Source organism: Cynoglossus semilaevis, chromosome 2 (assembly GCF_000523025.1).
Source record: "Cynoglossus semilaevis isolate Cse_v1.0 chromosome 2, Cse_v1.0, whole genome shotgun sequence".
NCBI lineage: Eukaryota > Metazoa > Chordata > Actinopteri > Pleuronectiformes > Cynoglossidae > Cynoglossus > Cynoglossus semilaevis.
Window position 1 is genome coordinate 2,785,295 of NC_024308.1, and position 22,784 is coordinate 2,808,078.

At 40.4% G+C, this 22,784-nt stretch overlaps 3 protein-coding genes and 1 long non-coding RNA gene across 7 annotated transcripts; 1 reads left to right on the top strand and 3 right to left on the bottom strand.

Moving 5' to 3' along the window:
- Positions 1 to 749: 749 nt before the first annotated feature.
- On the bottom strand, positions 750 to 6,962 carry LOC103393901 (mitochondrial import inner membrane translocase subunit TIM44). The gene is made up of 13 exons (XM_008331024.2): positions 6,863 to 6,962; positions 6,264 to 6,368; positions 5,954 to 6,157; positions 5,777 to 5,857; positions 5,531 to 5,680; positions 4,958 to 5,094; positions 4,269 to 4,354; positions 3,354 to 3,446; positions 3,119 to 3,243; positions 2,974 to 3,024; positions 2,794 to 2,883; positions 2,078 to 2,188; positions 750 to 1,456 (listed from the first exon to the last, which is right to left on the bottom strand). Exons 1-13 carry the CDS (start codon positions 6,890 to 6,892, stop codon positions 1,337 to 1,339), a joined length of 1,383 nt encoding a protein of 460 aa, XP_008329246.1. The 5' UTR covers positions 6,893 to 6,962; the 3' UTR covers positions 750 to 1,336.
- A 354-nt stretch (positions 6,963 to 7,316) lies between these two features.
- hnrnpm (heterogeneous nuclear ribonucleoprotein M) lies at positions 7,317 to 14,104 on the bottom strand. 4 transcript variants are annotated; one of them, XM_008331035.3, is made up of 16 exons: positions 13,821 to 14,103; positions 12,874 to 13,055; positions 11,319 to 11,371; positions 10,657 to 10,664; positions 10,435 to 10,528; positions 10,090 to 10,344; positions 9,734 to 9,887; positions 9,578 to 9,627; positions 9,438 to 9,495; positions 9,177 to 9,281; positions 9,022 to 9,093; positions 8,859 to 8,927; positions 8,665 to 8,766; positions 7,976 to 8,529; positions 7,846 to 7,897; positions 7,317 to 7,764 (listed from the first exon to the last, which is right to left on the bottom strand). In XM_008331035.3, exons 1-16 carry the CDS (start codon positions 13,919 to 13,921, stop codon positions 7,601 to 7,603), a joined length of 2,073 nt encoding a protein of 690 aa, XP_008329257.1. In that variant the 5' UTR covers positions 13,922 to 14,103; the 3' UTR covers positions 7,317 to 7,600. The 4 variants fall into 4 exon arrangements, with proteins under 4 accessions (XP_008329257.1, XP_008329265.1, XP_008329273.1 ...); XM_008331043.3 differs by having other exon boundaries at positions 7,486 to 7,764; positions 12,874 to 13,013; XM_008331051.3 differs by lacking the exon at positions 8,665 to 8,766 and having other exon boundaries at positions 7,486 to 7,764; positions 13,821 to 14,104.
- A 360-nt stretch (positions 14,105 to 14,464) lies between these two features.
- dmap1 (DNA methyltransferase 1 associated protein 1) lies at positions 14,465 to 18,912 on the top strand. Its single transcript, XM_008331061.3, has 10 exons — positions 14,465 to 15,007; positions 15,243 to 15,334; positions 15,421 to 15,616; positions 15,740 to 15,898; positions 16,061 to 16,228; positions 16,318 to 16,503; positions 16,659 to 16,730; positions 17,366 to 17,438; positions 17,602 to 17,942; positions 18,234 to 18,912. The coding sequence occupies exons 1-10, from the start codon at positions 14,912 to 14,914 to the stop codon at positions 18,291 to 18,293; spliced, it is 1,443 nt and encodes a 480-aa protein (XP_008329283.1). The 5' UTR covers positions 14,465 to 14,911; the 3' UTR covers positions 18,294 to 18,912.
- LOC112488514 (uncharacterized) lies at positions 17,727 to 20,436 on the bottom strand. The gene is made up of 3 exons (XR_003052641.1): positions 20,076 to 20,436; positions 18,209 to 18,975; positions 17,727 to 17,866 (listed from the first exon to the last, which is right to left on the bottom strand). It is a non-coding gene; the product is annotated as an uncharacterized LOC112488514 (long non-coding RNA).
- Positions 20,437 to 22,784: the final 2,348 nt, after the last annotated feature.

A 22,784-nucleotide genomic window follows, 5' to 3' on the forward strand; every position in this document is an offset into this window, starting at 1 on the left:
CATGAAGAGACGTGGCCAAAACTGTCACATGGTACCAGACATCATCTTCTCAGACAAGACCTGATAAATGTTTCATGTATAAAGGATAAGGGGGAGGGGGGTCATAGAGTGAGAGAACTGGTTGTGGACCATGTGACGTCATGGCCCAGGTGGTTTAAAAAACGATCCAACCTGACCAGAGGTACGACACCATGTCGATGAGATCAACAGATGTTTTTTAATATTGATATAAAGTAAGACCAACCTATTGTTTTCAGCCACTGTTCTGGAAGGACACTGTGACCTTGACCCCCAACTACATAAATATATGCATGGATTTCTGAGCCACAGTCACTTCAAGAAGTTCTGTAGATACTTATTACAACCCTGAGAAACTGACAGCGTGATATCAGGAGGAACTGATGATGAGGAGTGACTGAACGATCAAATCTGTTCATGTTTGAAGATCACGTCTTTCATCTTTTGTTTCAGATCTAAGTTTACCTGACGACACCAAATATCTTCCACTCAAATCAAAGGGGCGTTCTCGTGTTCTGAATTTTTTTAATGTAAAAAATCCACTCTGATAAAAGTCTTTTCTCAAAGGCCTAGAAAACCCGGTTGGAGGATTTAATTAGAAAAATAATTATCTAGCTGTCCTAGAAGGAATCACATGACACCCCTCAGGTCTGCAGGCAGACGTCTTTGTCAGTGTGGGGGTAAAAATATAGGGCACTTTTTTTTACAATAAATATAGCTTTTTGTTGTGGTTTCGAAATGACAAAGTGTCAAACAAACAAGATTCGAGGAGAATGCTGACACCATCAGTCACCACAATAACAGCGCCTCAGCGGGACAGTGAGAACTTAAATATTTGCAAACACGTCTTGAGTTTCAGAGAATGATCTTAAAAAGCCACGGGTACAAATGAATCCATTTAAATGCAAGGTCAACATCTATTTTCAGCCCAGTATTCTGCACCAAACAGACTGGATGGACCGACAGCTGCACAGGTACTGCAGACGGTGCTGAGATTCAACCGGTTTCTTTGAGTCTGTCGCCCCCTAGTGTGAAACACAGAAACAGTGTCAAATCTTTAATGAAGTGCCTGAGCCCAATGTTCAAGTGCAGCATAAACAGAGAACGAAGCGTTAGGTGTAAAGCAGCAGGATCTCTCCAAAAATGTCCCTGTTGTGCAGTGAGCCTCTCATTTCCATCTGTTTTTTTTTTTTGTTTTCCTCCTCCTCTGTCCTCCCTCCACCCGTTCTCCTGCTCCAGTTCTGCAGCCTGGTCAGGTACAGTGTGTTCTGCTCCCATGTGAGTTCTTCTTTCTTTTCTTTTTTTTTTCTTCTTAGTCTTAGAGAATTTGTTCGGTGCTAGATGCGGAAATGTCAAGTAGTCTCCAGGCGGCATATGGATTAAGTTCCTCCTGGTCTCGACAAAGTGCCCAAACATACATCATCCTCAGCACTTTCTCCTGAAGGACCAAAAACATAAAGTTCACTTCTTAATCAACTGAAAACACAGACAAAAAAACAAAACAAAAACACCTGCATAAAAATCAACTTAATAATTTTTACTACATTCAAGAAACACTGTGTTTTTAAAAAATAAATAAACTTTATTTAACTTTTTTTCTTTTAAGTGTAAAACAATATTTAAAAAAAACCCATACAGCACTTCCACCCATGTATTATTCATAACCAGGAATTGGGATATATCTCCCAAAACTCTGAAGAACAGTATATTCAGAAAACAGTGTATCCACCATTAATTCTCTGGTAATAGACTTTTACCCCCAACACTGGGCTGGAGCCAAGCTCATAACACTGAGTGGACACCTTTTTCCCAATTACGTGTGTCCCTGAGGAGCCCTGAGTGGACAACATGGCTGCTTTACAGCCCATAAAGCTGTAGTCTGGGCCCAGGGTGAAAATAAATGAGAGCACGTCCGCACCGTAAGTCTCCCAGTTGTCTTACACCATTCTACTGGTGCTCTTGTTGAAGGACCACAGTTCGTTATGGAAGAAGTGACAACGAATGCTTCATTGTAGTGAGGGAAAAAAAATCGTTTTTTTCCCGTTTAAATGTTACTTACAGGATCTCCCTCCACAACGTCTCCTTTGGTGTTTCGGATCACCATGACTAACTGAGCCTGGAAGGTGATAATCAGCACAGGACCCTGGTCCATCATCTTTCCCATGGCCAGCTGGACAAAGGACGCATTAAAAAAATGTGACATTTGAACAGAACTGTAATAATGAGACAATTATTTTCTAATAAAATACACATATTACAAGGAAGCTCTTTTTAGATTGGCAGATATTTGCATAAACATTACTGTAGAGATTCCATACAAATGAAAATCACAGAAAATGTACAAAATACTGTCCACAAATATTTTATTGGGCTACTCAAGTATATTACTGTATTTGTAGTATTTTATAAATTAATAAATGAAATACTTTTCTGTGTGAATGTAGTTGTCATACTTTATTATCTACTAGCACTACTAGTGCAGCACTAGGGATTTTGCACAGGGATTATAGCACCTCCTACAGTAAAGGAAGTGTTGCTACATGCACCTTCTTTAAAGAGACTAATTAGTTAGATGTTTTTTTGTTTTTTAAAATCACTTTCATTTCAGAAATTAATTGATTTAATTGATGATTAATGCATTCATTTCAACAACCTTATTATGAACATCTTACTTTTTTTTTGTGGTAATTTTCACTAAATTACCAGCCACTGAAAAAGTTTTAATAATGTCTGATCTTTTTATCTTATTATTCGTATATGTTTCCAGTAACTTACGTCAATATTGTCAATGTCCAGGATTTTTGAGTGGAACTGAAGACCCAGGGCTTTTGCTTGCTGTATGGGGTGAGCCAGCTGACTGTACGTCTACACAACAACACACGAGAATAAAACATAAAGTCATGAGCCTGTGTATGAGTTTGAATACTGTGAGTCAGGCTGTGAGGAATGTCATACCGCCTCGTAACACCAGTCCTTCAACACCTCCAACTCCCCTCTGACCATCGCCTGCATCAGTGACAGATAACACCCGTTAGTACATCCATGAATACATGCTGAGACTACATTTGGGTCTGCAGGGATTGTTTTCAGTCCAACTCACCTCCAGTACGTTGGGGATGATGTCTTTTTCACACAGCTTCAAGAAGGAGTCTTTGTCAAAAGAAGGGTCAACCTTTAAAATTTCTGTTAGGACCTCAGACATCTCTGTCTTAGAGAACAGTCCACCTGAGGAGAGGAGTCTTCATGAGTCTTGTCTTTCTGTCCAAAATTATCTTTCAGCTTAAATAAAAACTTAACTTAATTTCACAGTATTATTTGGACGGTCGACCTCTCACCTATCAGGTCCGTCATCTTGTCCGTGACGGCACGAGATGCTCTGATGAGGGCGTTGTCACTCTCATCGTACTTCATCTTCATCTCAAAAAACCCTGCAGTGATCAGAGTTAGGGTGGTGGGCTGTGAGTGAAGTCGAAGTCTTTCATTTACAGCATTTACAGTATGTGGTTCCTCTGGGTCTCAAACCAGGGCTGTGAGTGAAGTCAAAGTCTTTCATTTACAGTATGTGGTTCCTCTGGGTCTCAAACCCAGGACATCTTGTTTGTAAGGCAAATGTGATAACCACTAGACTACGGCTCACTAATATATCAGCTAATATCATTATCTGGAAAGATATTCTCAAACTTGCAGTATATCAACATGACTAGCTTTTCCAATTAACCACCACATAAATAATAAAGTTTCACCAAAAGTGCTGAAAATGCAGCAGATGTTGCAGACACGTACACAGCGACAGGGGCTGTTAAATTTGAGAAATGTTTGAAGTGTAGTTAATTCTTCACCTGTCCAAACCTTATTAATCACCAGTCTTTTTTTCTTCCTACTAATGTGTCATATTTTAATATAAATTAACCAGTTACTGGTAATGTATGAAGTCCATTCTTCAGGCTCTCTCTATTAAACCTTATTAAAACTTAAAACATATTTTGAACTGTGCATGGGCAAAGTACAGTTTTTCTTTTCTCATGTATAAATATGTTTTAGACATGTATTGTATGACCAGAGCTGTGTGACACTGACAGTAGCGCCCCCTAGAAAAAATATTTTTTCCATAACAATTACAATTAAGCTGCTTCTAATGTTCCCGACTCAAGTTGTGACAAATATTAATCCCAGACTTAAATGTAGCTGGAACATCACAATTGAAGCTTTTTGTAAATACAGTCAAGTGATGGCAGTGAGAAAGTTCTTACTGTTGAAGACTGCATTGTTATCCTTGAACTCCTTCCACTGCTGGTACCATTTTGAGTCCTTGTGGAGCACCACACCTGTAGCATCCCTGTAGAACATAAAGGAAAACGTTAATTCATAAATTAGGAAAAGAATAATGGAAAAACAAAAAAAACTCAGCACTGATGTGTAGCACTAATGCTAACCATTATATTAAATCACTCAGCACGGACGTGTAGCACTAATGCTAACCATTATATATCACTCAGCACGGATGTGTAGCACTAATGCTAACCATTTTATTTAACAACATTTACCAGTAAACAAAGGTTAAAAATGCTACGTGGTATAATAAAAAAAAGAGGAAAACATTCATAGGCAGAAGTAGCAAAAGGACATTAGCTGTTTAGGGAACAAAAACCATTAGAGTCAGCTGATAAACATTTGTCATCAGTAAATGTAGAGGACACCCCGGACATATAAGTAATTATATATATATATATTACAGTATTTATCAATCTATCAAGGACCCTAAAGACACCTCAGTCTGACTTTGATAGTTTTAAATAACATGGTGTTTAGTTTGGTCCCTTGTAACCTGACTGCATGTGAACCCAGCGTGACTGATGATACAGTGTGAGGTCATTTACAGTACAGTATTCAGACACAGTAGTCTCCCTGCAGCACAGCTGAGCCGAGGGCACTCACGTACTCGTTGGCTTCATAGACCTTGCCGTCGTCCCCTCGACCCTTGGAGGAGAACTCACTTCTCTTACGGAGTTTGACAGGAGGCCGATAAGGGCCAGCGTGACCCAGGTCACCGATCTCCTTCTTTACACTTTCCATGCCCTGAAATGACATAAACAGTTAAGTGTTTGGCAAAATTTATCATCATTCTGTCAGATTACATTTTACTTCAACTTGGTGCTCTACTTTCACTTAAGATAAAACAGAAAAAGCAGGAGGAAGTCTGGATGTTGATGTGAAGGGACGTGGATATAGTGGATATGAGAATAAGTATGCAGCGTGCAGTGCACCTACTAAACAGAGGACGTCCTAGATTTATCATTTTCAGGGCAACCATTTGTCATTACAACTACTTGCATTTAGTGTGACATTACTTTTTGTTCTCCACTAGGGACATTGGGAAATATAGTGAGGAGGTCGGAAAGGGTTCAGGTTCTCTGCTTCTCTGGATACATTTGTGTATTCAATTTGTACAAAATAAATGAAAACATTTTATTGGTTAATGTTGGATCTGCAGTCAAAAGGATGAGCCTCTTACCTGAGATATTGCTTTAAAGGCACTGGTCCTGCCCAGCTTCTCACCACTTTTGGAGACAGACTCAGCTGAAGTCTTAGCCGTTTTTGCCGCTTCCTCCATCCCTTCTTTAATTTTCTTTCCAATTTCCGTCCGACTGACCTCTTCCAGCCCCTGTCCTCACAAACACACAAAGACACAGTTAGATAAACCTTGTTGACAACTATAAACCCACCTTAAAAGGAGTGAAATTTAAAGATTCTTATTTACCTCCTTTACTGTCTCAGAGATGTTTCCCATCTTCTTCTTGAAAATCTCAGATGTCTTCACCGTTTCAGATTCAATAGTTCTCTGAGAGGGTGAAAGGAAAAATTATTTGATAATATATATATATATATAAAACACGGCATGCCTGCAATGTGTGTCTGTTAAAGGTGTTATTCTTACATATTTTCTTCTAGCTTGTTTCAAGGCTTCTGACTCCTCCAGTTTTTTTGCCTCTTCTCGAAACTTCTTGATGTTGTCTTTCATTTCCTTGTTTTTATTTAGCTCCTGCTTCAGGTTGTCCAAAAACTCCCCAAGAAAACCTTTCCGGCCACCCCCCCGATCTGCTGACAGATACCTCACATGTAGAGGGGGTGAACCAGGCGTCTGGGTGGAACAAACACCAAATAATATACAACTTATTAGTTTAGATTGTTGATTGTGTACTATATTCTTAGATTTAACTATACTGTTTGGGTACACATGTTCATACATGCGAGGAACTTGAAAGAAGCCCACGTATCCTGAAGACATTTGGTCTGTAGTAAAGCCTCAGGTAAGAGGAGGGGGATGGCACCAAACCTCTTCCAGTGCAGACCTGGAGAAACCAAGACAAACTAAGCTTTAACACCTTTTTTTTAAATCAACTTTGCCTGAAGAGGTATTAACATCGGCTGTTTTCATCAGTATATAAAACCAAACAACTATTGTCACTTACGAATAATCTCCCTTGCCTACTTTTAAAACTGCTTTTGAGATTATTATGATGGCTGAGAATATCTACAAGTATATATACCTACGCAACTTATTTTACTTATTTACTTATTTTACTTTAATTTAATCATAAAGATCTTGTTCAACATTTAAACATAATTAATCTTTGAGTTACAGTGACAGAAAACACCGGGTTACCTTCGTACCCTCAGAGCTAACTCTGCTAGCTGACGCAACATTAGCGACCACGTAATATATTTCGCAGTGTCATTTGTCGGTATACATACAGATACATCCAGTTAATTTCACAGTTGAACATTTTTATTCAAATTCAGTGCTTAGTTGTGTAAAAAGACAGGAAACTCTACCAAAACTCACCCGATAACACAAACACACGGGAGCCGCCATTTTGAATGAACCATGACCTCTTTCCGGTGTTGACCTTCCATGTCCGCAAGGGGAGGGACTACCAAAGTCAACGTTGTATATTGTAATATATTGTCTGAATTAAAAAAAACTTAAATAATTTAGCCTTTCACATAAATTCACATCCTCTATGCACAAAAATGGTCAGAGTTTAGGCCTTGTTTTTGAAGACTGAAAGAGTAGAAAAGCAGCAGTGAAGCTACAATGACGTGTAGCCCAAGACTTTTCTTATTGTATCTTAAGGCTTTTATTAATACAAGCAAAAATAATTAGAAAAAAATAGAATATGGATTGTTTGTTGTTATTATAGATTTATTTTATGTGCAGCTCCTTTATACGGTGCAGCCCTGCTGGCCAAATTATTTTCATGACTGAAAACAATACATGCAACAGGAGGCCATACATGCAACAAAACAAGTCTTTTTTTTTTTTCAAAACTCTGGAATTTATTTATCAAAACACCTTGTACAACAAAGGCAGTGAAAGATGAACCTTTTCCAAAAAAATTAAAAATTTGGTCTCTAAAAAGAAAACTAGGAACATTTTAGCAACTAAAACAATTGTTGCTACAAAGTACAAACTAAAATAACAATTACACTTACATCTAAACAAAGCAAGTGTGTTAATTCATGAGCAGGTGGGGACTAGAGGGGCTAAAGTAATTTTCAGATGTTAATCATGATCAATATCTTATGCATTTCTGTCAATTCTAACATCGATCTCCCTTCCATTCAAGCGGTAACCATTCATGGTCCGGCAGGCGCGTTCAGCAGTTTCAGGGTTGTCGAAACGGACCACGCCACAGCCCTTGGACTTGCCGTTCTCCATTTTTATGTCAGCATACTGGACCATACCTGCAGAATGTAAACAATACAATCAATCAACAGCTTTAATTATTATTCCCAACATTTATTATAGTGTAAATAGACACCAACCACATGTATTGAAGGTATCCTTCAGCATCTTCCAGGTGAAATCAAATGGCAGCTGAAAATGAAAGAAAAATAATTAAACTTTGAATGACACAAATGTGTGGTCTAAGGTTCATCTGCAGTAGAGACCTACATTTCTGACAAAGATTTGACATCCCTTTCTGGCATTGCCACCAGATCCTCCAAAGGAGTTGCCACCGAATCCACGATCCATGTCACCGGAGCGATCAAACTGGCCACCGACACCTCCAGTTCCCATGCGGTCCATGCCGGAATTCATACGGTCAATGCCACCCGAAGGGAAGCGCTCCATACCTCCAGTGGAGCCCATGCGGTCGAAGTTACTGCCCATCCTGTCAAGGCTTGTGTTGCTCATGCGATCCATGTTAATGGGGGAGCCAAAGTCCATGCCAGATCCAATGCGTTCCAGACTAGATGATCCTATGCGATCAAACCCTCCTTGGCCAAGGCGATCCATGCCAGAGCCCATTCGGTCCCCTCTGTCCATACTGGGCCCCAGGCGGTCCATCCCTGAGCCCATTCGGTCGAAGCCAGAACCCAGCCTGTCCAGGTCAGAACCACGGTCCATCCTGTCCATGCCAAGACGGTCCATTCCCTGCATGCGATCCATGTTGCTACCCAGACGGTCCATTCCAGAGTTCATCCGGTCCATACCCATAGAGTTTCCTGGAAAAGCAAATAAAGAGAAAAATAAAATAAAAAAAGTAATATTAACAATTGTCTTTTCTGTAACAGATCACATCAGAAGCGGCTTATCGCAGGACTTACAGGCGCTTCAAGCAAAATCCTAAAAATACTAACCCATTCCTCTTTCAAAGGAGTCTCCAAAATTATTGCGAGACATTCCCATTTCATTTCGCCCAAACTCCCTGTCAAAAGCACCACCAATTCCACGATCCATCTCTGACAATGCAAGAGAAACCATTAGATGTATCCAGCAAACGTGACTCACTCACGTTTGGCACTGGAGTGCACATTCTAAAATATCTCCTTACCATTCGTTCTGCCCATGCCTGATGAACCAAAACGATCCATGTTGTTCATTCCTCCAAAGTTGTCCATTCCTGCAACAGAAAAAAATAAAAATAAATCAATATCAATGCAACTCCCACTTTGAGATTGGAGTATTTTCAAAGTTTTCTGAAAAATTGTACATACCTGCCCCTCCTCCTCCACCTCCTCCTCCTCCCATACGACCTCCCATGTTGCCAAAGCCCATTCCATCCATTCCTACAAAGAAGATATGTTATGATGACGATGGACTTAACTGGTCCCTACTCTCAATTATCAAAACACACAATCAAAGAAATTACCTCCAGGACCCATGTTGCCCATTCCTCCACCACCTCTGTTCAGCTGGCCAGCATCAAGAGGCTGACCGCCAGGTCCAAGACCCATGCCAATACCACTAAGTCCACCTTAAAAAAAAAAAGAAAAGTTACAATTAGAGGTCCACCAATTTCAATTTTTTCAGCCAATTCTGATATGATTATTTTCTGTGTGACTTGCCGATAATAGTTTTTACAGATTCTTTCTGTACAGCATTTTACTAACTATACACAGAGTAAACTTACGTGGAAGGGAAGAGCCTCTCTCAGGTGGTCCAAAATCTTTAGGCATGGACTTTTCATCCTGGAAGGAAGGCAGGGGAAATGATCAATGCTACTGCACAAGGTAATAAAACAATTAAGCGAAAAGAGGTAAGACAACGTACCAGTTTGACGTGCATGACCCTGTTGAACAACATCTGCCCGTTGAACATAGCTGTGTAATGGTTAAGGAAAGTACATGAAGGGAGCGAGGAAAACATAACATTTAACTGTAAGAACATCAGCTTCACACCAAAAGCCAACTGTTTTCAAAAGGATACAGACAGCTTGAACAGCTTCAATGGGAATGTCAAAGGTCACTGTGCCCATTCCTCTGCTTTTTCCTTCCTTGTCTTCCAGAATGTCAGTCCTCACCACTGTACCGGCCATGCCGAACACCTCCTTTAGCTTCTTCCAGCCCACTTTGTAGTCAAGCTGTGTGAATATAATATAAAGGTTACCGGTCGAAGCTAAGAAAAGCTGAAGCTGCACGTCAGTAACTCTAAATAAAAACTCTATAACTATAAATAATTCTATCAAAATAATTTAACTGACTGTATTTAAGCAGTGAGTGTTGCTGGTTTTAATTCCAACACAGGAGTGTTGAGCAAAAAGTTGCTGCAACAGTAAGACTCACATTGGCAACAAACACTGTGTTTCCAATCCTGCCAGCCTGGAGACCCTGAAGAATCTCAGAGGGGATGTTGGGGTTGTTCATCATGCTGGGAGGAACATTGACCATGGGCCCATTTGGTCCAGGGCCCATTCGATCCATGTTCATGCGGTCCATTCCGCCCATTCCTCCCATACCGCCCATTCCACCATGGCCTCCTGGGGGACCTCCACCTTGAGCTCTGTTGATTTCTCTCTGGGCAATGATGCCATCAGGATCCTGTTATTGAACAAAGCACAAAGCAGCATGAGAGGTCACATCAATTGAATGGGAAAATTTAACTAGTGATTTTATTTTCTTTTTTCTTACCTCTTTTACTTTAAGGGGGCGTCCATTGAGATTGTGCTTGTTCACTTTCTCAACTGCTTTCTTCATCAACTCTTCAGTCCTGAACTCAACAACACTTAGAGAAACAAACAAAGAATCAGAACCGTCATATTTTAATGGCAATTTTAACACAACTATACATTTTAAATTATTTCTACATCAGATCAATAAATAAGTGGTGTAAAAAGTCAGTAAAATACTTACGCACAACCCTTTGTTGATTGAAGAAATCAGCACATGCCATATCAAGAAAAAAAACAAAACACAAATGAGTAAAAGCAACATTTGGTGGATGTTTAATAGTACAAAATATGTTTAAAAAATCATGCACAAAACTTCAACAGCACACAAGTCCACAGCCTCGGAGGAGCTCTGAGGCACAAAATATTTTATATTGTCCACATTTGATCTATTTTCTAATGATGCAATCACATGAAAATATTAAATAGTTTTCCAACATCCACAAAGCAGAAATCCACAGTGATGAACTACAAAATGAGGTATTGGAGGTCTAGTTATATTTAACAACCATCTGATCAGCCATCAGCCTACTATCAACCTCTTATTGAATTGCTCAGTTTTTCATAAAAACAAGTCCAGCACCCAAAGGGACAGTGTCAGCTGTTCCAATCCCACAAGTGGCTACAGAAAAACTGAAGATACATCATCAACCTGCAGATTGCCTAAAGGCAGTACCACAGACGACATCACAAAAAGTGCCATTGGCAGATGTGCCTCCCCACTTCACACACTTCAGATTTCTGAATCCAAACAATTTCCAACAATTGTGTAAAGAAACCAAAGCTGACAAACACACGTTTGTCTTATGTGATTTATATTTTAACTTTTTATGTAGTTGCACTTACCCTTGATTTTCCTTCTGCGTCCATTAAGTGTTCCACGTACGTTACCTCACCCACTACAAATCAGATTCCAGAGACGACACACACCAAGGGGAGAGAAGCCGAGAGAACAATGGGGGTTTAGAGCAGAAACACAAGCAGAGGGCGGCCATTGACAGTGGACTGCCAGTCCTGAGAATCCCCCAGTACAACAGCAGCACAATATGGTACAGGTCTACAAAAACAAGCTTGGCTTCTTCAAAGGAAAAAAATACTTCTTAGCCTGTCCTCGTTTCTTCCAAATCACCAAACGCAATAAAACTGGTGACAACAACTAGTAAATGGCCATCATCTTTCCTACTCGAGTATAATGCAGTGCACACCACCTTCTATAATGTTTAACCACCAAATTTCAGCTGGTTCAAACCTTTTCAATGCCTCCACCCACTTCACTGAAAAATCAGCAAACTGTGAAATTTCACCATTTTAAACCTTGACCTTATGCATGTGCCATCAGAGTGTGAGGCAAAGTCTACGGGAACACTAACCAAAAAAAGTAAATAGATATGAATCGAAAACTTCACCTAATACAAACATTTCTGACCATTACCCGCTTTAGGACGCATGATCAATTTTGAGTCTGCGCTGACCACAGCCATGCTTCTTTTCAGATCACTTTTCTTAGATATAAAAAAATGGATCAATACCAAACCCTCTAATTACAAGGACAGGGCTTAAGAAGTTGCCTAATTTTGTAGACCTGTACCCCAAAGAATCCCCAACGCATAGCCGTGTTTGGCACAACATGGAGATCTGCTGAGAAAACATTTGCTTGTCAACGCCACACCTACAAAAGAAAATGCAATTTAACTACAGTCATGAATCATAAAAACAAACACCAAGCACTCCTTAAGGAGAGGTTTGCACCAATAGGACATTTAAGTACTTTCACATTTTTGTGTTTACTTCCATTTTACCCCTCTCCAACAACACAACTTAAATAATTAACTTCTATATTATGTAATAAAAGAACTCATAGTTGATATTCTTTTACATTCATAGAAGTTGTATGACAAATTGTTATTGAGCAAATTGTAGTTGGGTGCCATGGTCTTATTGTTGTTAGGAGTTTTGGATCTTTTTGGCAGGCAATATAGTTGTGCAAACCTCCTCAAAAAATATTTGTAGTTTTTTTTAATGCATTTCTCAAGGAAAGCATCTCATTAAGGCTCTTAGTGATTCAAAGCCACTTCATTTTCACATTAGTGCAGCATCCTAACAAATGTACAACTTCACTTCAAACTAACCACAAAAGATTGTGGCGGCCTCACAGAGAAGATGAATGTGCAATCTGACAACTAGATTCAAAGCACCTTGCAAGTCATTGGCAACTCCTCAGTGGTTCATATCAATAACCAGGTACCCAAATAACTCCTACAACCTCTCAAAACAACATTCTTCAACTTGGGTTTCCTGTAGAGAGACAATGAACACTCCGAAGAGCACCTGTAGAGTGATAGTTGGTGACAAAAATGACTCCTATCATTTAAGTCCAATTCACATCCTCGGGTTACCCTACCTTTCTCTTTCATCAGGTCTTTCAGGGCTTGCCATTTCACATCGTATGGGATGTTGCTGACGAACACACTGAATCTTTTGTTCACGTTTCCGTAGGGTTCATAACGTCCACCTCCACCTCTCTTCTGGGGTCTCTCCTTCCTGCTTAGGTTGGGTTCATGCTTAGCCTTCCCATTGACTTCACTGTTTACAGAAATCATTTACAACTGTTGTTTAAATCAATGTTAAATATCAACGTCTACGAAGGTGCCTGCAAAAACAAACAAACTAATTCTAATTGGCGGAAATTGTACATTTGCTTAGCAAATAAAATTGGTGAGTATGTATATTGATATTAACGCTTTGAAAGCAATATTACAAGTGTTAAACATAGCTTTTTCCTTTGGAAGATTCACGTTTAAAAACTGAATGAGGTCACCGTTACGCAAGTTAGCAAAACATTCTGTAATATTGGAAATAATTGGATAATACTGCATTTTTAAAATCACGGTTGCATAACTAAAACGGCGTACTTGTTTTATGTTAAGGCCCATACCGCTTCTGGTGAAAGATTCGTCCTGCGAGCAACATTAGCACTTAGGCTAATGTCGCGTGACTAGGCCGCTCTTTGTGCGTACCGGGCCTGACCATCATAAACTCAGGCTATTGCAAAACTAATCGGTTGGTCAAACAGAGACCAAAAACTGTCAAATTAATCAATTAAAATTGATAACTGAACATTAAATTTCTAAACGTGCATTAGATTACAGGGCGTGATTAGCTAGTATGCCGGAACACGCCTTTTCAACAGTTAAAAATCGATTGGCACATATATTGTATTGCCAATCGTTAAAAATGTGAGGTGTAACAACTTTGAGGCAAAAAAAATGCAATATATGTTTTTCTTGTATAAAAAATTTAACCAAGCCACGAGTCAACAAAGGAGTGAATGAAAAATTAATTACTTACCCCGGCTGCTGTTGCTGTGCTGGTGGTTGCTGCTGTGCTGGTGCTTGCTGCGGCGGCTGCAGTGCAGTTTCAGGTGCGTTCTCGGCCTGTTCGTTTGACATTTTCTTTAGCAATTTGATATGTCCTACGTATAAAATCGCACTAAAGCAAGAGGGTTTGTTTTAAACGTTGATATGACACTGATACTGAAAGAAAGCACCGCTGGGTATGAAACTGCAAGATCCTCTCCTGCGACAACAGTTAGTGAAAATGGCGCCGGAAAAAGAGTGTAAGCGGATGAAAAGGATGCTGGGAAATTCAAAAGCTTCAAAGGGATTCTTCTTTGAAGGTTCATTGACGGTTTGCCAACAAAGAAAAAGCGTTACCGCCGCCTAGTGGTTCAAAGTAGGTTGTCGTCAAAAACAAAAGCACAGATTTTAAACCTATCGACAAAACTCAAACTGACATCTTCATATAATTAAAAAGCAGATGTTTTTCGAATTTAAGTGAGTGTTTATTAAATTCTTTACAGGATAAAAAACAAAATACGGGTCCTTACACACTGTCTTCATGATACTTACAAAGGGGAAAAATCGGTTATACTTTTCATTCTTGCCACCTATGAACCGCTCGTCATAATAATAAATGAAATATTGGAATATTGGTATTGAGATTGGGATTTATCAACATCTGATAACTTTGCCATACAGCAGCGGTTAAATGTATTTTCTGCAGTTTACCGCCTGACCTCTTGGGAGCGACAGAAATCTTCGGGCAGTGAAGTTATAGTTGCGAAAGTGGGACCGGAAGTACTGTCGGCTTTCCCCGCTTGCTAGCTATTCATTTAATCCTAACAATAGCTAATGGATATTTTTAATTAGTATCGTTGCAGCTTTACTTAAAACAAACATGCTGGGGAAGACATCCCTATAACTATCCGGTGACCTTTTTGCCTCTTAGTTTTAATCGTTGATTAACGTCTCTAACTAGCGGTAGCCTCTGGTTAGAATTTTCGATTAGCAACACTGTATTGTATAGTCGACATTAAATGAATGACAACGGCTTAGAGTTGACAGTTTAAAAAAGACCGATCTACAACAACATATTCAAAAATGGGTACGGGTGCTGATGTGAGGGACATCCTGGAGTTGACGGGAGGGGATAATGACGGTCCAATCAGCAAGAAAGATCTCATCAACTCCGACAAGGTGAGTTAATTTGTAAACACTCAGCGATGAGTTCGTTTGTCAACTAAACCACATAAACGGTTAAATAAAACTACATTCTACCAATCTGTGTAAAGACAATGGACCAACGTTATCTAGAGATGTTCTGAGCAGTACTATAAACTGAAGGCATGTTGATGTGTACTTACAGTGTCACTACTGTACTGTATATACAGGGTGAATTAAATTTCCCCCCATTGTTTTTGACTTGTTTTAGAAAAAATCCAAAAAGGCCACAGAAACGCTGACCTTCAAAAGACCAGAGGGAATGCACAGAGAGGTTTACGCTCTGCTGTACTCAGATAAGAAGTACTACGACATTTTCATATAAGAGAACAAGATAATAAACTGTTTACCCCTATTTCCATATGTTTATAACACTTTCTGTCTTTCAGAGATGCACCTCCTCTGCTGCCTAGTGACACAACTCAGGGCTATAGAACAGTAAAGGCAAAACTGGGATGTAAAAAGGTGCGGCCCTGGAAGTGGATGCCCTTCACTAACCCTGCTCGCCGGGATGGTGCCATTTTCCATCACTGGAGACGTGCAGCAGAGGAAGGCAAAGACTATCCTTTTGCCCGTTTTAATAAAGTAAGGGTTTTTTTGAGTCTAATCATCGTTGAGGAACTGGTCTTTATCCCTTCACCTTTTTTCTCTCAGATATTATTGATTTTTATGTTGGTTCAGAGTGTGTATTCTGTCTGTTTTTTTTAGACAGTGCAGGTACCAGTGTATTCAGAGCAGGAATATCAGATGCATCTCCATGATGATGGTTGGACTAAAGCAGAGACAGACCACCTGTTCGACCTGTGCAAACGTTTTGACCTCCGCTTCGTAGTCGTCCATGACCGATACGATCACCAGCAATATCGAGTAATCCTTTTTTCTTTTTGCTAACCCACAGTGCTCAGATTTTCTATTCAAGATGATTAAATATCGCAAAAATCATAGTTCTGCCACATGTAAAAATTTGTTTCTTTTTTTTCAGAAACGCTCTGTTGAGGACTTAAAAGAACGGTATTACACTATTTTCAGAAACGCTCTGTCGAGGACTTAAAAGAACGGTATTACACTATTTGTGGTAAACTGACAAAGGTTCGTGCAGCCACAGGGACAGAGCCCAAAATCTACATTTTTGATGCTGGCCATGAAAGACGCCGCAAAGAACAACTGGAGAAGCTCTTCAATCGTACACCAGAACAAGTTAGTAACTTTGTGCTTTATTTGGAATGAGGCACAGCTAAAGTGTTTAATTTTGTTTAAATAATTGCACTTCTCAAAATTTCCTGCAGGTGGCAGAAGAGGAATATCTAATACAAGAGCTCAGGAAGATTGAAACCAGAAAGAAGGAGCGGGAGAAGAAGGCTCAGGATCTGCAGAAACTTATTAAAGCAGCTGACACGACCACGGAGTTGAGACGAGCTGAGAAGAGAGTGTCCAAGAAAAAGATCCCACAAAAAAGAGAAACAGAGAAACCAGTATGTTGTGCACTAATACATAATTGCATGTCATGATGCGTTCACAGCTTTCATCACATACAGAAGTAAATCATATTTGTGTTAGACATTGTATTTTGCCTGGAATTTGGTCAATGTATCAATGCATCAACTTACTGAATACTTCTGTTCTGTAGGTGGTTCCAGAGACAGCAGGCATTAAGTTCCCTGACTTCAAATCAGCTGGAGTTACACTGCGCAGTCAGAGGGTGAGTCAAACCAGATTCTACATATTAAATAAAAATTAAGACTTTTTTTTTACCCTTTAACACATACAATGCCAAAAATACAGATCTTAAAGATTAAAACAAATCTATTTGAGGGTATCCTTCAATACCCCAAAAAGAAGAGCATCTCCACTGGTCATTCTGCAGCATGTTTTTGAAATGCTTCTAAAACTTTTAAAATGATGTTGAAAAATATAATTATCCTCATAAATTTTAGTGAAGCTTGAACCTTCAGTTGATGTATGTGGGAAACGCAGGGTTTGACTCCAGTGGGCAATCTCTCATTAGCAGCGCAATGATTAATTTTGTTGGTGACGAGCTAATATCGGTAAGACGTAGCCAGGGATCTCCAATTCATCTTTGAGACTGATGAGAAACTGCTGCTCTCTATGCGATGTGCATTAGCAGGGCTAAAGAAGTGGAGTGGCCCTCCAGCTAATCAGTCAGACAGAGTTCAGTGGATAAAGACATTTTGATCTGGCCCACTGAAGTGCATTTCATAGGAATTAAAAGCCCAGAAGTGGAGCTGTCTTTCCTAATATCCCCACACCTGAAGTCACAAGTCTGTCTGTGTGTGTATATAAGTGTGTGAGTCTCACTGTGTCTGTGTGTTTCAGATGAAACTGCCAAGCTCAGTGGGTCAGAAGAAGATCAAGGCCATTGAGCAAATCCTTGTAGAGCAGGGAGTGGGTAAGTGTGAATTTGCCCCACTAACCCATCTAATGGCTAAAAGTTTCACATATCTACAGCAGAATAAGTTAAAAAAAAAAGAAAAAGCATGTCATTCATCACAACAAAAATTCAATCTTTATACATTTGAACATGAGCGGCACCTTTTTGTCTCTGCGTGCAGATCTGAACCCCATGCCGACAGAAGAGATCGTGCAGATGTTCAACGAGCTGCGCAGCGACCTGGTGCTGCTCTACGAGCTAAAGCAGGCTCACAGCAACTGTGAATATGAGCAGCAGATGCTTCGTCATCGCTACGAGGCTCTTCTGAAGGCGGGCGGCGGGGGAGCGTGTGGAACAGCAGGTGCAGCGCTCGCCGCTGTAGCGCCAGGCGGAGAACTCAACAGCACTGCTGCGTCCACCCCAGGCGGTGATCTTCAGTCGTGGCCCTGTGTAGATGACATCAAAGTGGAAGCTAAGGAGCAGATAATTGATGTTGTAGGAGCGCCGCTCACCCCCAACTCAGTAAGTCTGAATCAGATTAGAGCCTGGTCTGCACTGCAACCATCCTTAAAATGCTAGGAAAAAAAATCTGTATTCCACAGGTTCAACTCATGATCATTTATAAAAATGTGTTTTTCATCTAAACCTTTTGTTCGATCAGGTGAACAAACCATTGTCCATTTGTGCGGACTACAATACAAAAACATACATAATTTAGTTTATAAAAAATTTAAAAATAATAGATAGATGTAGACAACAAAGGTTGTTTTGCTACAATTCCCACTGACTGTGATATTTTGCGTCCTATCACAGCGCAAACGGAGAGAATCAGCATCCAGCTCATCATCAGTGAAGAAGATGAAGAAGCCGTGAGGGCGACCAAGATGAGGGGAGATGCTCTGGTAACTGGTGATGCAGAGGTCCCGGGGTTGTCTGTTTGAGTAAAAGCACAACCACAAGAGTCCAACACACACAACTTCTCACCCCATCTTACCAACATCCCCCATCTTCCCCCAAACCTCCCTGCGTCTTTGTGACAAAGGCAGCAACTGAGTGACATTTCATTCCATTACTGCTGGTTTTCGTGCCTCCACCATTGCTTGGCATTAGATGAGGCCAGATCAACTGTAAATTGCCAAGCAGAGCTAATCGGGACATGGTGAAGGAGGTGGGAGTGACTGGGTAATTGAAATGAATTGGAATGAAAGAAGAGACAGCCAGTGGGTGGACCTCCAGTCTCCATGCTCATTTGACTCCTTTAAGGATTTTCATTTTGCAGCCCAATCACACCTACAGTGTGGACTGGGATTTTGGGTTTTCTTTCTTTTTTTTTTTTGTTCTAGTCTGTAGTACAGGCTGCATCAAACTGGGAGTACAGAAAAATGCAGCTTCTGTCTGTTGCCCGTGTGCAGACTGAATGGTGTTGTTTGTCCTCAGGTGACCTTGAAGACGCTCCAGTCAATGATTCAATAAACCTCACTGTTGTTTTGTTGCCTTGTCTCCTGCGTGCCTCTGTCACAGTCATCTCGTCCACACTGCCACCATGAGGTGTGAGCTGGGAGGTAATTAGTGTTGAATACACATTTACTGGGTAAATTGTAGGATCATGACATTCTTGTCTTACCTGTCACTTAAGTTAAGTGACAAGTAATGACTTCATTAATATGATAATTAAGCAGTCATCATTCTCTGCTCAGTTCAGCCACTAAAACTTCATTAGGTCCCGGTCCCATAATATTGCTAATTGCATGTCAATTAAAGACTTTAGCCTACTTAGACATTAATTTCTATGCAAATTTGGAATGCATTGCTCCCTAATGGAGCAGTGTGATTGGATTTAAAATGTTTTATTCATCTCTTATAATTTTCCAAAAATATATATAAATAAATATATACATTACCTATACAATTCAGTTTTATTTAATATAAATATTTAACACCTGTAACAGTTCTACGGCAGATGTAGCAACTCTGAATGGGTTCTGAATTTCCTCATTTAAACTTTGTTAAACATTTTCCTAAATTATATTTTTTATTTTTATTGGGTTTTTCAACCTCCAGTAGTGAAAATAATTGAAATAAGCATCCATTTAATGTTTAAATTTATATTTTACTTTTTTTTAAAAAAAATCGCAAAAGGATAAAATATATAAATTACCTTGATTTCAGTCTTCAGATGAATGGTAAAGAAGAAAGTTATGACCGGAAGTGAAATACCATACCCCCAGAATTCTATGTTGGATATATGGAGAAAATAGCCTTTAAATAATAATAATAATAATAGCTTTTGTCATATAATCTGAACTGATATTTAACTCTTTTTAGCCCTGACAAAAGCAAAGCAAAATATGGGACTGTGGGATTGCCTGCTAGCATCGTCTTGTTTTTTCTTTGTTATTTTAAATATTCTACTACATTGATTGTCACTAAGTAAAAACATGCTTAGATTTTAAAACCAGGTGTCACCTGGAGAAACCCTGGTTTGGTAAACGTATCTAGCCAAGCAAAAAGCGAAGACGTCTCCATGCTTTATGTCTGATGAATTCACAGACTCGACCAGTGGAATACAGATCTGTTAACCTTGTGTGAAACAGTATTTTACCAAAAGTACTGCACATTCGACAATATATAAAAAAAGAAATGCGTTTTACTCACCCAAACTTGTGATCGTACACAAAATCCACTCTCCTCTCCTTCCTTGATTCCATGATTTTCAATTACAGTTGTGTAAATTATCCGTGAATTCCAGTTCTAACACCAAGTCCTTCTCTATCGCTAACCATGCTAACGACGAAAGTCCACTCTGACCTGTCGTAGTTGCGGCCGAAGTTTCCATTCGCTTTACGGCTGAGAATGTCCGCTCGACAGAAGCAGTTAACGCAGAGAAAAAACTTAATTTTCGCACGTGCGACTCGATACACGCAGTTCGCGACATTCGACAGTCTGCGTTCACTGGCTAGCCAATCAAATCACTCAAATCGCCAACGTAACTCTACTTGCCATTTACGTCAGGCTACAGGTGTCAGCACTGCTAATTGGGAAGGCCTCAGGGCAGATTTATTTCACCCTGGCAACACGTGATGACTGAAACATGATTGGATAAAGCAGTATATACAAGAGGAATGTTATAAAATAATGGGAATAGACTGTTTATCAATGATTATATTGAAAAATAATTATTATAATTAATTGTTCAACTGTTGACCACCAATTGTCACCAAAGTTGTAGAATTTTGTTTTTGTGTTTTTATAGAAAAATATTTAAATCAAGAATTAGACAATATGTTGCAACAGCCTACTGAGCTGGCTGATCAGTGAATACAAGCCTGTTTATGGCAGCCCCTACAGGGGAGTGAGTGGCAGTGCCATGTGCACATCATACCATCAGCCGTGTCATCTTTATTTAAGGTTTGTCCTTTGTCCAATTTTATCACTTCCTAACGTGACAGTGAAAACACAATAATGTCAACTGGAAGCAGCGTCACAATGAAAACACCATCATTATCAGCTCAAATTAGCTCCGTCGAGGGAGTCACCTCATCCACCCACTGCAGGCTGTTTCATTGAGAGAGAGTGAGAGAGAAAAAGTGAGAGGAGGCAAGTAAACATGGGTAAAATGGATTCTCTGTGTCTATATTTCATGTTGAAAATTGGCTCATAAATCCACTGGTTTGATCTATGAAACCCGTCGTTGCTTGAAAAAACCTCCGTAAATGTGTAATTTCTCCCTTGACAGAACACAGCCGAAAGGCTATCTTTCTTTTTCTTCCTCCTCCTCCCCCCTCCCTCCCTCTCTCCCTCTCTTTTCTCTCTGTGTTGGATTAATGCTCTGCGCTCGTCCCCCCTCTCTCCTTTCATGCTCCTCTGATATCTTCTTTTCATCACCGCTCATCCATTCATCAAAACTGCTCTCTCTCTCTCCCTGTCTCTCTCTCTCTCACACACACACAGTATCTCAGCCAGTCTTAAGGTATATGACAGGTATCCTGTAAGATAGGCTTCAAGAAGGTGGAGGTTATTAATAAACAGTTGTCCAAATTGAAACTAGGTTGGTGGGCGATGCTTCGCCGCTCATGTGTAAATGATAAAGACACCCCGCAGCTTCCATTTAGGTCCCAGTCTGTTCCGTCTGCCATCCGGGTTTGGCTGTAGGTTCTGCCACGCTGATGTGAAAAGCATGAAGCAGAACACCACAGCAGAGTGTCTTATAATGTGGTGGTGATGGCATAGAGATGGGATCTCTTTATCAAGGCCCCGGCCCGGGCTTTAATCACAGCCTAAGAGGTGCACTGGCTGTTTATCATAATTGAACTGTATCCAGGCTAATCGCCGGCATACGTCACTGTCAAGAGGGGGCGCTTGGCCGCACCAGCGGGCCAGGCTGGAGCAGGTGATTGAACATACAGTGAGAAGAAGTGGGACCTGTGTGCTGTGGGACAGGAGGCACAGAGAGACAGAGGCCTCTTCAAATGCATCACACCCTGCGGTGATCGTCGACGTGGCGACGATTAGATCGGTGCGGTGTTTGATACTTATCACGTCACGTACAATCCCTGAATGCTACAAGGCGGCGAGCGGAGACAACGGCGGCGTGAAGACAGGATGGGGACAATTGAATGTTTTCAGAATGGACCATAACAAATGTCCAATGCAGACGGTCACCTCCCTGCCCTCGCTCATCTCCTCGTCCTCTCTCCCTTTGACTTTCACCTCCTCTATCATTCAGGTCACCTTGAGGGAGAAAACTTTTAATCATTGTTCCACATCAAATTCACCTGCGCCCCGGGGACACGGTGCTGTAACAAAGGGGGTGGGGTGGAAACTGAAGGTTGGAAAATCACAAATGCCCACAAGGCTGGACAGCACAAGTCATTTCCACTGGATTCTTTTTTTTTTTTTTTTGCTGGTGGGGGGAAGGCCTGCTTTAACAGAAACCCAATCACTGGTGCTAAGCAGTGCTTACAGCTAGGCATTAACCCCACTGTCCACTCTCCACATTAAAGCCCCGGGGAGGCGGCAGAGAGTGGAGTGGAGTAGAGAAGAGAGTGGGACTAAATCTGGACTTCCTATTCCAGAGGACTGCGCTGCTCCAGGACCGTCTCCCAGGTCAGGTGTTGTTGTCTTTCAAGGTGTCCTTCCTTGAATCCCTTCAGGAACAAAACTGGCAGTAGTGAAAAAAAATCAAGTGGTTTGAAGAATATTAGATGTGACTACGGTCAATACCATCATATTGATAATATTCTGTCTGTATAAGTTGTATACCATATAAGGCATTGTTAGCCCCTCCCATATTTAAAACATGTTACCTGTTGTGTGTCACACAAACACGTTTTTTTTCCCAATGACCCAAAAGTTTTAGTGTCG

Excerpts from the sequence above, each read along its gene's own strand:
- LOC103393901 (XM_008331024.2), bottom strand. The coding sequence starts at position 6,892 with ATGGCGGCTCCCGTGTGTTTGTGTTATCGG. Across the intron at positions 6,158-6,263 it reads TTCTTTCAAGTTCCTCGCAT|ACGCCTGGTTCACCCCCTCT; the intron begins GTATGAACATGT and ends TGTTCCACCCAG. Across the intron at positions 5,681-5,776 it reads TCTCTGAGACAGTAAAGGAG|GGGCTGGAAGAGGTCAGTCG; the intron begins GTAAATAAGAAT and ends TTGTGAGGACAG.
- hnrnpm (XM_008331035.3), bottom strand. The coding sequence starts at position 13,921 with ATGTCAAACGAACAGGCCGAGAACGCACCTGAAACTGCACTGCAGCCG. Across the intron at positions 9,094-9,176 it reads GGGCAACATGGGTCCTGGAG|GAATGGATGGAATGGGCTTT; the intron begins GTAATTTCTTTG and ends TCTTCTTTGTAG. Across the intron at positions 8,928-9,021 it reads AGGTGGAGGAGGAGGGGCAG|GAATGGACAACTTTGGAGGA; the intron begins GTATGTACAATT and ends TTTCTGTTGCAG.
- dmap1 (XM_008331061.3), top strand. The coding sequence starts at position 14,912 with ATGGGTACGGGTGCTGATGTGAGGGACATCCTGGAGTTGACGGGAGGG. Across the intron at positions 15,617-15,739 it reads CTTTTGCCCGTTTTAATAAA|ACAGTGCAGGTACCAGTGTA; the intron begins GTAAGGGTTTTT and ends TGTTTTTTTTAG. Across the intron at positions 16,229-16,317 it reads TCAATCGTACACCAGAACAA|GTGGCAGAAGAGGAATATCT; the intron begins GTTAGTAACTTT and ends AATTTCCTGCAG.